General features: G+C 39.0%; 1 protein-coding gene across 1 annotated transcript in view; it reads left to right on the plus strand.

Annotated features, from left to right (window-relative positions):
• The window catches only part of myom2a (myomesin 2a), a 57,321-nt gene that overhangs the window by 28,490 nt on the left and 15,718 nt on the right, over positions 1 to 13,113 (plus strand). Inside the window, exons 17-28 of the mRNA XM_079690964.1 lie at positions 5 to 19; positions 1,187 to 1,313; positions 2,087 to 2,262; positions 3,652 to 3,766; positions 5,009 to 5,168; positions 6,721 to 6,827; positions 6,917 to 6,961; positions 7,466 to 7,602; positions 8,033 to 8,177; positions 9,487 to 9,546; positions 9,996 to 10,063; positions 10,146 to 10,259. Of these exons, the coding sequence (XP_079547090.1) occupies positions 5 to 19; positions 1,187 to 1,313; positions 2,087 to 2,262; positions 3,652 to 3,766; positions 5,009 to 5,168; positions 6,721 to 6,827; positions 6,917 to 6,961; positions 7,466 to 7,602; positions 8,033 to 8,177; positions 9,487 to 9,546; positions 9,996 to 10,063; positions 10,146 to 10,259 (1,269 nt within the window). The remainder of the gene's footprint in view (positions 1 to 4; positions 20 to 1,186; positions 1,314 to 2,086; positions 2,263 to 3,651; positions 3,767 to 5,008; positions 5,169 to 6,720; positions 6,828 to 6,916; positions 6,962 to 7,465; positions 7,603 to 8,032; positions 8,178 to 9,486; positions 9,547 to 9,995; positions 10,064 to 10,145; positions 10,260 to 13,113) is intronic.

The raw sequence follows: 13,113 nt of genomic DNA on the forward strand, positions 1-13,113 counted from the left end.
GAAGGAGAGGATCTGCACCGTGAGTCACCAAAAAGCACACAACTACAACACAATTACACGCACAGGTGTAAGGAGGTTTTAGACACTCTAACAGTCGAACAGTACTCAAATGCAATCATCTCAAAATAGAATTAAAACAGCATTAAAAAGTTAGAAAATATACAGTGTAGGGAATGAAAACTATAGAAGACTCTCTGCTCTCAAGCAGGACACAACTTCTCAGCACACACACACACACACACACACACACACACACACACACACACACACACACACACACACACACACACACACACACACACACACACACACACACACACACACACACACACACACACACACACACACACACACACACACACACACAGACACACACACACACACACACACAGACAGACAGACAGACAGACAGACACACACACACACACACAGACACACACACACACACACACACACACACACACACACAGTCAGTCAGACTCACTCACTCACTCACTCACTCACTCACTCACTCACTCACTCACTCACTCACTCACTCACTCACTCACTCACAGACTCACTCACTCACTCACTCACTCACTCACTCACTCACTCACTCACTCACTCACTCACTCACTCACTCACTCACTCACTCACTCACTCACTCACTCACTCACTCACTCACTCACTCACTCACACACACACATTCATTGAATCTAGAAGAAGGACGAATCAGAATCAAGTTTATTCCCCGGTACATTTACACATACAAGGAATTTGCTTTGGTATCTGCTGGTGCGAACATAAACAATCAAGGAAATAGGTTGCAAAGTAGGTAAAAAAGAGGATAATCAAAAATAAGTAGTTTTAAGAAACAATTCAGAATTAAAAAAGGATACTTAAGATAAGTATTTACACCAGATTTAAATGTAACTATACAAAGAACCTTAAAAACTAAACAACTAAAACACTTAGGACAATGAGTGTAGGACAATATATGTCAAACTACAGTGTATTATATTTTAACGTGGAGGGCTGTGTGCAAAAAGCAATCAGAGGGTTGAGCATGAACATGGCTCACAGTATTAAGAAAGACAAAAACAGCACAAGATGTTGTCCACATGATATGCATAATGTTTCTGGGGTGGAGAAGAAGTCAGTGTCAGTGTACTAATCCCCTCCCACCTCTCTGTCTGTGTGTCTTCAGGTGGACAGTCTGACTGAAGGAGTTTTCTACGAGTTCAAGGTTCAGGCTGCCAACATGGCGGGCGTCGGGGTGCCGTCGGCTCCCAGCAGCCCCATGAAGTGTGAAGCCTGGACCATGGAGCAGCCAGGTAGGGGAACCATCAACATACTCAAAGTAAATAATAGTGACTGCTCCTTACTCATTAAAGATGATACGATACGATAACACTTCAATGGTCAGATCAAGTCTGAAATGCTCCTTGCATCACAGCAGCTCCATGTGTAACATCAACATAGACAAATATCACAACAACACACATTTAACATAACATCACGATCAGTGAGAGCAAAGCTGCTCAAAGAGCCTTCAGCGTGCATTTGATCTGTAGCTCTGTGTTTACTGAGAGGACTGGCTGGAGCACAGAGGATGCTTCAGTCTGACTCTAGTGATCTCCATTAGAGGGTAGCAGTTCATATTCTCTGCTCAGAACATGCTTTGGGTCCCAGATGATGTTGTTCGACAGCCTCTCAGGTTATTATGGTCTGCTGAGTCAGAAAGTCTCTGACAGGGTGACCAACAATCTTTGAGCAGATTTTAAAGCAGTTGATAAACACTTGCACCAGGTAGCAGTGCTGTCGATGAGTATGTGAATTACTGCCAGTTAAATCTGTTATGTACTGTAGGCTTGAACTAGATTGAGCTTCATACCCAACATATCTTTCCCCATCTGTTGACAAAGATATTAACTTTATTTCTTGCATTCCATATCATGTATTTCCATATTCCTTCCATTTAGAGTTGAATTACTTTGTTATAATTATTTATAATTGACCTTCAGATGGCTATATAGCATATGAACTTTATTTCTAATTCTCATAGTGTTTAATGACATTGTTATAATCATTTGTACTTGCCCTCCAGGCCCGGCGTACGACCTGAGCTTCAGTGAGGTCAGAGGTCAGTCCCTGGTCGTCCTGTGGAAAGCTCCGGTGTACATCGGGGCCAGCGCTGTGTCTGGGTATCTGGTGGAGATGGCCAAGGGATCCTCAGAGTTTGTGACTCTGAACGAGGAAGCTGTGAGCCACCGGTACCTGCAGGTAGGAAAAACCTGAGGTCATGCTGACCTTTGATAATAATAATAATAATAATAATAATAATAATAATAATAAATGGTATTTGTAAAGCACCTTTCATTGCTAAAAGTCATCCCAAAGTGCTGCAAGAGGTTGAATCAAAGGCTCTAACACAGGGCTGTCAAACTCCATTTCATCTCGGGCCACATTAACATTATGGTTGCACTCAAAGGGCCGGTTGTAACTTTAAGACTATATAAAAATACATATATAAATATTCAATATATATAAAATAACGTATTATATTATATTATTCCCTCTGCATTGGATTATTTTCGGATAGGGTAATAACTTCATAATTAACTACGTCTGAAAGCAGAAGTCTGGGGCAAATAATTGCAAGTCTTTTCAGTGAGAATGTCACAAAATGATTTAAAAAGAAAAGCCAAATTCTGGGAAAAAAAGAAAGTGACATTTTGAAAAAAAGGCAAGTTCTCAGAAAAATGTAAAATTTGAGATGCATTGTGGGACATTAAGTTTATGGGCAACGTGCTTCTGTAAATCGGCATGTAACCGTATAATAAACATATTATATTCTTTGCAAGCTCTTGTGGGCCACAGTAAATGAAGTCACAGGCCGGATTTGGCCCCCGGGCCTTGAGTTTGACACCCCTGCTCTAACAGTTTGCAGTTAGTGGAAACCCTGAATTAATACATTAGTGTTATCATAATCTGAATACTAGTTTTTATCCGGGGACTTTGGATTCTATAATGTGTAGGAAATAAATCTATTTAAAAAAAATAAAAAAAGAACAAAAAAATCTATTTATTGAAAAAAAGCAATAATACAAAAAAACTCAAATTAAATAATAATAATAATAATAAATACAATTAAAATATAATAATAATTTTAAGAAAAAGGTACAATTAAATACAATGAAAAAATGGAATAAAAAATAATATAAACATATAGTTAACCATACAGAGTATTACAGTTGAGGTTTTGGTGTGGTGTCACACTGTTGAAGGTGTTCAGATTCTATTTACGTGAGACTTCTTGCACAATACATTTTATTATATAACTATCTTGCATCCTTGGAGGAGCTCGGGACAGAAGATTTTCATTTCAGCTTCAAGATTCAAGATTCAAAGGTGTTATCATCATATGCACAAAGCTGCAGTGTAGAAATGGCAATGAAAATCTCCTGACTTGAGCTCCTCCAACAATGCAACATATATAATGAAATACAAACATACAAAGTAGTGCTCATGTTGCGGACAAAGTTGAAAGCACACAAGGAGAAGTAAACAAACACTGAAATAAAGCGAAAAAGACACGGCAGCCATCGTCTTCATGTTTTATAATGCCTTATGACCTTGAACCCTTTGCCTCTCGTCTCTCCGGCCCTGCAGGTGAGCGGCCTGCAGGAAGGAGAAACCTACGTGTTCAGAGTTCGCTCGGTGAACGCTAACGGAGTCGGGAAACCTTCCCAGCTTTCTGAGCCCGTCTGTGCCAAAGCTCTGCCAGGTAACACATACCAAACAACACTCACTGCTTTTGATTTAATCTGCGCCTTCTATTTGAACTCAACCCCTGCTGACATGTGAGGGGAGTAGGTCTCTGATGTTTTTAGTCTTACATTATTCCAGCTCATCCTCAATACATGAGGTTATATCAGATATGAACGTAGCTGCTGATTGATATAGATGAGATAACAAAGGTCTTAAATGTCTTATATATGGAGGGCTATTTTCTACAAGCTATGCTTTCTGTCCTCCCGCTTCTACTAATAGTGTTTGTTTGTCGGATGAATAAATTGTCTGTACTAAATGTGAAATAGTAGAATTAAAAATGTTTTAATAAACATTTCAAACACAGAAATTATTCATTTTGAACACATTTCAAATATTGGAGAGAAATGTATCAACATATTCAGAAACAGCAGTTTTGGACTGACATCCCTCCAAATAAATGCCCATTTAAATGTAAATTAAATGAATAAATGCTGTTAATTAATGAAGTGCACACTTTGTCAAGTCAACTTAATTGATTATGTTGAAGAAAAAAAAATTGGACTTCATATTAAAGCTAATTTACTAAATCAAATATCGTAGCTTAAAGGTGGGGTAGGTAATTCACTTCAGATACATTTTTTGTTATATTCCTTGGAATGCTCTTAACATCCCGATAGCAATGAATATATGAAATGCTTTGACAATAAATACATACAAATATTTAATCTGTGTAAGCCGTGGTACTGTAAAAAGCACGACCAATCATCTGAGCCCGCCCAGCTAAAATAACTGGATGGCCTACCTGCCTGTCAGCCTTCCATCGTGTGTTGGAGGAGGGGCTCTGCAAGGAAGTCTGAAGGAAGGGGCAGATTTTCTTCTGGCTGCGTATTTTCAAATTCTAGCGCACTCGAGCTGGTTTCTCCATTCGTACCTACCCTACCTTTAAACGAGCAATTTAATATATACTAGTAGACTAAATATTTCCTAGGAATAAAGTGAAAAGACTTCTCTTCTTTTCTTTCTTAAACATGGCCGTCTAACTTTGATAGAACTTGTTGATGAATTGGTCGTCTTGTTTACACAACTTCATTTCCATGTACTGAATTTCTAAGTAGAATAGTTTGAAACAGCTGTATCTTGGCTCGACTAGCTCAGGTGCAAAGAAATACCCAACTTACCTCTCAATACATGTTTGCTGAATGTGACCCTGAGTGTTATATTTAGGTCGTTTTTAAGATGTGATGTGTGTTGACAGGCACTCAGGAGATCGTGGCCAGCGTGGACGAGGAGACCGGAGATGTGTTCCTGTCTCTGGAGGCCTGCGAGATCTCAGAGACCTCCACGTTCGTCTGGTCCAAGAACTACAAAGCCATCGGAGACTGTCCCAGAGTCGCCATCTCCAACAAGGGCAGAACGTGAGTTGGCTGCGATTACTCAACACAAACACAGAGGCTTCAGGAGCAGCGTCTGCACATTAGCTACAGTGTAGATATGGCAATGAACAACTGAAGTCACAGGCTCCTCCTACAATGCAACATGAATATATATATATAGGACCAGAGAGGGCAAAAGTACACACATCCTTCTCTCAAGTAGAAGTACAGATACTCATGTTTAAAAATACTCTGGTGAAAGTAGAAGTACTGACTAAACTTCTTTACTCAAGTCAAAGTAAAGAGGGCTTTGAAATGTACTTCAGTAAAAAGTACCCATAACTAGCAGCTGTTTTAAAGAGTACCTGACCTCCCTTTATATTAATAGAACAATAATGTCATTGTTAGCTAATGAATGTTTCCATGGTGACCAACGGCAACATGACAACGTTTTCATTGGTCCCTCTTCTTTAGAGAAGACCAGGAAATGATGGATACACGGATCGTGTTCAAATCAATAGGCACGCAATGACTCTAAATAATAATGATCACGCCACCAAACACACATTCAGACTAAAGGAACCAGCCGGTTTGGAAAATGAGAGAAGTAGAACATACAGGTATTTGTGTTCAACATGTAAGAAGTAGAAAGTACAGGTATTTGTGTTCAACATGTGAGAAGTAGAAAGTACAGGTATTTGTGTTCAACATGTAAGAAGTAGAAAGTACAGGTATTTGTGTTCAACATGTAAGAAGTAGAAAGTACTGGTATTTGAGTTCAACATGTAAGAAGTAGAAAGTACAGGTGTTTGGGTTCAACATGTAAGAAGTAGAAAGTACAGGTATTTGAGTTCAACATGTAAGAAGTAGAAAGTACAGGTGTTTGGGTTCAACATGTAAGAAGTAGAAAGTACAGGTATTTGTGTTCAACATGTAAGAAGTAGAAAGTACAGGTATTTGAGTTCAACATGTAAGAAGTAGAAAGTACAGGTGTTTGGGTTCAACATGTAAGAAGTAGAAAGTACAGGTATTTGTGTTCAACATGTAAGAAGTAGAAAGTACAGGTATTTGAGTTCAACATGTAAGAAGTAGAAAGTACAGGTATTTGTGTTCAAAATGTAAGAAGTAGAAAGTACAGGTATTTGTGTTCAACATGTAAGAAGTAGAAAGTACAGGTATTTGTGTTCAACATGTAAGAAGTAGAAAGTACAGGTATTTGTGTTCAACATGTAAGAAGTCAAAGTCAAAAGTCGTCAGAAAAATAAGTAGTGGAGTAAAGTACTGATACCAGAAACATGTACTTGAGTACAGTAACAAAGTATTTGTACACCACTACTTCCCACCCCTGTATAGGACATAGAACAGAACAACAGGTAAAATAGTGCAAGAGAATGTTTTGAGATTTGCAAGTAAATACAAATAAACGACACATAGTGGAAGAAGTGTGTGTCTCTGGTCTCAGTGAAGAAGGGAATAGGAGAGAGGAGACACCATTTCCTCTTCAGTGATGTTTCACATTAGTGATGTCTCTCCAGCGTTGCTACAGTGTTGACTTTACTGGATATTTAATAGAGGCTTGTTTTCTGTTTTTCAGCTCCAAACTGATTTTCTCCAACCCGGACAAAGATGATCTGGGCAGATACTCTGTGGCCGTCACCGACACAGATGGAGTCTCTTCCAGCCACACTCTGACTGAGGACGGTGGGTCGTGTTTACACTTTCCCTTCTTCAGATTTATTATTGTTTTGTTGTTTTTTACTCATATTTGTTGTCCTTTCTCCGAACTACAGCTCTGAACACCATGCTGGAGCTCAGCTACGCCATCAGACATCCAAGTGAGTTCTGATTGCATTACATGTTTCAACGTAGAAGATTTGATGTATACATTATAACTTAAAGGTCACCTATTTTGCAAAATCCACTTTCTCATGTCTCTTCTACATCAACATGATGTTGGCCACTTTATGATGTCATAACGATGTGTTGGTTTGTGTAACCATTAGCCAATCACCAACCAAGGTAACCCCCCGTTTCAGCCAATCAGAGACAGGCTCTGGATATATCTGAGACCTGGGATATATTGATGAAACACAGTATATTAGGGGACCTTTAATTGAGCAGTATTCACTAAGGATTAAATGTGTGTGTGTGTGTGTGTGTGTGTGTGTGTGTGTGTGTGTGTGTGTGTGTGTGTGTGTGTGTGTGTGTGTGTGTGTGTGTGTGTGTGTGTGTGTGTGTGTGTGTGTGTGTGTGTGTGTGTGTGTGTGTGTGTGTGTGTGTGTGTGTGTGTGTGTGTGTGTGTGTGTGTGTGTGTGTGTGTGTGTGTGTGTTTTGTTTAGTCGTTCCTCTGAAACACGGTCTGGATTACGAGATCTTGGAGAAGGGTCACGTGCGTTTCTGGCTGCAGGCCGCCAAACTGTCGCCCTCCGTGTCCTACAGAGTCATCGTTAACGACAAGGAGGTCAAATCTGGAGAGGTGAAACACTTCTTCAACAACAATACGGACTAAGCCTCTAAAATAATATGTTGTTTTAAAATGAGTGGTCATTTTATTAGCACTAGTTCAAGTCAAAAGTCAAAGTCAACTCTATTGTCAATCTTTCAGTTTGTGTGCACAGAGAGAGAGATCGAAATACCGTTTCCCACAACCCAGAATACAAAAACACATATGTATGAAATATGTATATCCTATAGATACACAATCAACAGACACATGTATACGTATGCACACATTAAGATAAAAACACAACAATCAATAAATACAAAACAACAGTCACTTCAATATGCCGGCAACGGCAAGAACACTCATTTTAAAGTGTCAACACCAAAGTATCATTGATGAATAAGTTCATTTGAACCTCATTCTTTGGGTATTGTAAATATATTTTCTTTGTTTAACCTCTCAGGGAATTAAGATCAGTCACGACGTCGCCACAGGAATGATCCAGATGACGGTGGATAATTTCACTCGAGCCAGCGAGGGAACGTACGTCGTTCAGATCCACGACGGAAAGGCCAAGAACCAGAGCTCCCTGGTGCTGGTGGGAGACGGTGAGGACCCTCCACGCTCACATTACTGAGGAATATTAGCTGAAGTACTCTGGTACAAAGTAATGTTTCAGAATAGCGTCATGGTTTAGTACATGACAATATCTTTCTCCCCTGCCCCAAATGGTCCTGGACTCTAACACACACACACACACACACACACACACACACACACACACACACACACACACACACACACACACACACACACACACACACACACACACACACACACACACACACACACACACACACACACACACACACACACACACACACACGAAAGTCATGATTACACTATTTAATTCCACTTAACATGTTTTATTCAAAATACAAACACCAGAAAAAAATCTTAGAATAAAATAGGAAACGAATAAAATAAAAATATATGAAATACTCTTCTTAATATGGTTTGTATTAAAAGCACTTCTACCACCAAAACATATACTTTAAAAAAAACAAAAAATAAACAAATATATAAATAACAAATTAAAAAATCTCATTAAAAAAAGTGTAAATTCAACGGTCATCCATCCTGGGAGGAGCCATGTGTTAGCCATTAAACACACTTAAACACCTACAAATAGCCTTTCAAGAAGTACTCATAAAGTTCCTCGGGCCCCTCACACACACACACACACACACACACACACACACACACACACACACACACACACACACACACACACACACACACACACACACACACACACACACACACACACACACACACACACACACACACACACACACACACACACAACCTCCCTCATCCAGCACCAGTCACTTTTCTGCCATCTCCGCTGAACACTTTAACATATTATATTTTAAACTGTATACCCCGGTTATCTAGGCCCTTTTTGTTTGTTTGTTGTTTGATGTATATGTCACACTGTAGGACCTCGAGAAACGATATTTCTGGATTTACAACATGTAGAATTCTTGACAATTCTTGACTTTTGATATCGGAGAGGAGTTTCTATATCATTTATGTGGAATTATTAACTTTTTTGGAGCAAATGTCAATTTTTTTGTTTCCAAATCTTTTTTTGAACAACAGTTGTTTTCCTTCTGGCACGCTAAAATGATCTTAATGTTTGCAGCAAAACATGAAAATGCTGCTCACACAGTTTTGCATATGTAAGAATAATCAAATAATATAATTTTAGAATAACAGGGTCATGAGTACTTCCTGTTAGTGCTTTAGGACAAGTCAGGTACGATTGTAAGTGAAGTCATTTTACCCTGAGTGTCTGTTACGTATTTGATCACTTAACGTGTTTAATGATGTTTGAATGTGTTCGTGTTTCAGTGTTCAAAGCTGCTCTGAAGGAGGCCGAGTTTCAGAGGAAGGAGCACATCAGGAAGCAAGGTAACACACATTCAGACCTGGAAGCACTTCACACTAACACAAACGAAAGCTCTTTCCTGAACACACTCCTAATCAGAGTTTATTGCGTATCCAAAGGAGTCGTGTCCTCCAAAGACTGGAGAGTGTTTCTCTATCTCAATTGTTTGTTCCTAGGCAGGAGGGCTCAAACAAACGGTTAAATTAAGCCACAGGCACGAGGGCAAGTTACTGTTTTCCAATTGAGTACTCAACTTAAGTCTGGTCTCATCTCTGTGTATTTCAATTCAGACTCAAATGCATAATCAGGTCGATAGAGTCATTAAGTCTCTTCAATGACACTTTTATCAGAGAGCCTTTATTGATTTGCTCTGATATGTATTTCCTTTGAACAGTCTTTTATTGCCTTAAAGATGTGGTGTCCTTTTCCTGATAAGACTCAAATGTACCTGACTCCTCTTCCTTCCTTTCAGGTCCTCACTTCTCTGAGTATCTGTCCTTCAGCGTCACTGAGGACTGCACTGTCCTGCTCACATGCAAGGTAACACTTCAACTCTCACTCTGTGGCCGTTCCCGTCACTCCTCTCTCTCTCTATGAAACTAATGCTGGTGTTTCCTGTCAGGTGGCTAATGTGAAGAAGGAGACGTCTTTCCACTGGTACAAAGAGGACGATGAGATTGTTCCAGAAACTGCTCCCAACGTCCTGTCTGGAGCCTGCGCTCTCGCCATCCCTCTGGTAAACAGATAGATACTGACTTTATCCATCTCTCTGGTGAATAGATACTTACTTTATCCATCTCTCTGGTGAATAGATAGATACTGACTTTATCCATCTCTCTGGTCAATAGATACTTCCTTTATCCATCTCTCTGGTGAATAGATAGATACTTCCTTTATCCATCTCTCTGGTGAATAGATACTTCCTTTATCCATCTCTCTGGTGAATAGATAGATACTTCCTTTATCCATCTCTCTGGTGAATAGATACTTCCTTTATCCATCTCTCTGGTAGATAGATAGATACTTCCTTTATCCATCTCTCTGGTGAATAGATACTTCCTTTATCCATCTCTCTGGTGAATAGATACTTCCTTTATCCATCTCTCTGGTGAATAGATACTTCCTTTATCCATCTCTCTGGTCTATAGATAGATACTTCCTTTATCCATCTCTCTGGTCAATAGATACTTCCTTTATCCATCTCTCTGGTCAATAGATACTTCCTTTATCCATCTCTCTGGTCAATAGATACTTCCTTTATCCATCTCTCTGGTGAATAGATACTTCCTTTATCCATCTCTCTGGTAAACAGATAGATACTTCCTTTATCCATCTCTCTGGTGAATAGATACTTCCTTTATCCATCTCTCTGGTCTATAGATAGATACTTCCTTTATCCATCTCTCTGGTGAATAGATACTTCCTTTATCCATCTCTCTGGTGAATAGATACTTCCTTTATCCATCTCTCTGGTGAATAGATACTTCCTTTATCCATCTCTCTGGTGAATAGATACTTCCTTTATCCATCTCTCTGGTAGATAGATAGATACTTCCTTTATCCATCTCTCTGGTCAATAGATACTTCCTTTATCCATCTCTCTGGTGAATAGATAGATACTTCCTTTATCCATCTCTCTGGTCAATAGATACTTCCTTTATCCATCTCTGGTGAATAGATACTTCCTTTATCCATCTCTCTGGTCAATAGATAGATACTTCCTTTATCCATCTCTCTGGTCAATAGATACTTCCTTTATCCATCTCTGGTGAATAGATACTTCCTTTATCCATCTCTCTGGTCAATAGATACTTCCTTTATCCATCTCTGGTGAATAGATACTTCCTTTATCCATCTCTCTGGTGAATAGATAGATACTTCCTTTATCCATCTCTCTGGTGAATAGATAGATACTTCCTTTATCCATCTCTCTGGTGAATAGATACTTCCTTTATCCATCTCTCTGGTGAATAGATACTTCCTTTATCCATCTCCCTGGTAGATAGATACTTACTTTATCCATCTCTCTGGTAAATAGATACTTCCTTTATCCATCTCTCTGGTGAATAGATACTTCCTTTATCCATCTCTCTGGTCAATAGATAGATACTTCCTTTATCCATCTCTCTGGTGAATAGATACTTCCTTTATCCATCTCTCTGGTCAATAGATAGATACTTCCTTTATCCATCTCTCTGGTGAATAGATACTTCCTTTATCCATCTCTCTGGTCAATAGATAGATACTTCCTTTATCCATCTCTCTGGTAAATAGATACTTCCTTTATCCATCTCTCTGGTAGATAGATACTTCCTTTATCCATCTCTCTGGTGAATAGATACTTCCTTTATCCATCTCCCTGGTAAATAGATACTTCCTTTATCCATCTCTCTGGTGAATAGATACTTCCTTTATCCATCTCTCTGGTCTATAGATAGATACTGACTTTATCCATCTCTCTGGTAGATAGATACTTCCTTTATCCATCTCTCTGGTCTATAGATAGATACTGACTTTATCCATCTCTCTGGTCAATAGATACTTCCTTTATCCATCTCTGGTGAATAGATAGATACTTCCTTTATCCATCTCTCTGGTCAATAGATAGATACTTCCTTTATCCATCTCTCTGGTGAATAGATAGATACTTCCTTTATCCATCTCTCTGGTGAATAGATACTTCCTTTATCCATCTCTCTGGTGAATAGATACTTCCTTTATCCATCTCTCTGGTAAATAGATACTTCCTTTATCCATCTCTCTGGTAGATAGATACTTCCTTTATCCATCTCTCTGGTGAATAGATACTTCCTTTATCCATCCCTCTGGTCTATAGATAGATACTTCCTTTATCCATCTCTCTGGTGAATAGATAGATACTTCCTTTATCCATCTCTCTGGTCTATAGATAGATACTTCCTTTATCCATCTCTCTGGTGAATAGATACTTCCTTTATCCATCTCTCTGGTGAATAGATAGATACTTCCTTTATCCATCTCTCTGGTGAATAGATAGATACTTCCTTTATCCATCTCTCTGGTAGATAGATACTTCCTTTATCCATCTCTCTGGTCAATAGATAGATACTTCCTTTATCCATCTCTCTGGTGAATAGATAGATACTTCCTTTATCCATCTCTCTGGTGAATAGATACTTCCTTTATCCATCTCTCTGGTGAATAGATACTTCCTTTATCCATCTCTCTGGTGAATAGATACTTCCTTTATCCATCTCTCTGGTCTATAGATAGATACTTCCTTTATCCATCTCTCTGGTCTATAGATAGGTACTTCCTTTATCCATCTCTCTGGTGAATAGATACTTCCTTTATCCATCTCTCTGGTCTATAGATAGATACTTCCTTTATCCATCTCTCTGGTAGATAGATACTTCCTTTATCCATCTCTCTGGTCAATAGATACTTCCTTTATCCATCTCTCTGGTGAATAGATAGATACTTCCTTTATCCATCTCTCTGGTAGATAGATACTTCCTTTATCCATCTCTCTGGTCAATAGATACTTCCTTTATCCATCTCTCTGGTGAATAGATAGATACTTCCTTTATCCATCTCTCTGGTGAATAGAT

Source organism: Notothenia rossii (assembly GCF_949606895.1).
Source record: "Notothenia rossii genome assembly, chromosome: 1".
NCBI classification, from domain to species: Eukaryota; Metazoa; Chordata; class Actinopteri; order Perciformes; family Nototheniidae; genus Notothenia; species Notothenia rossii.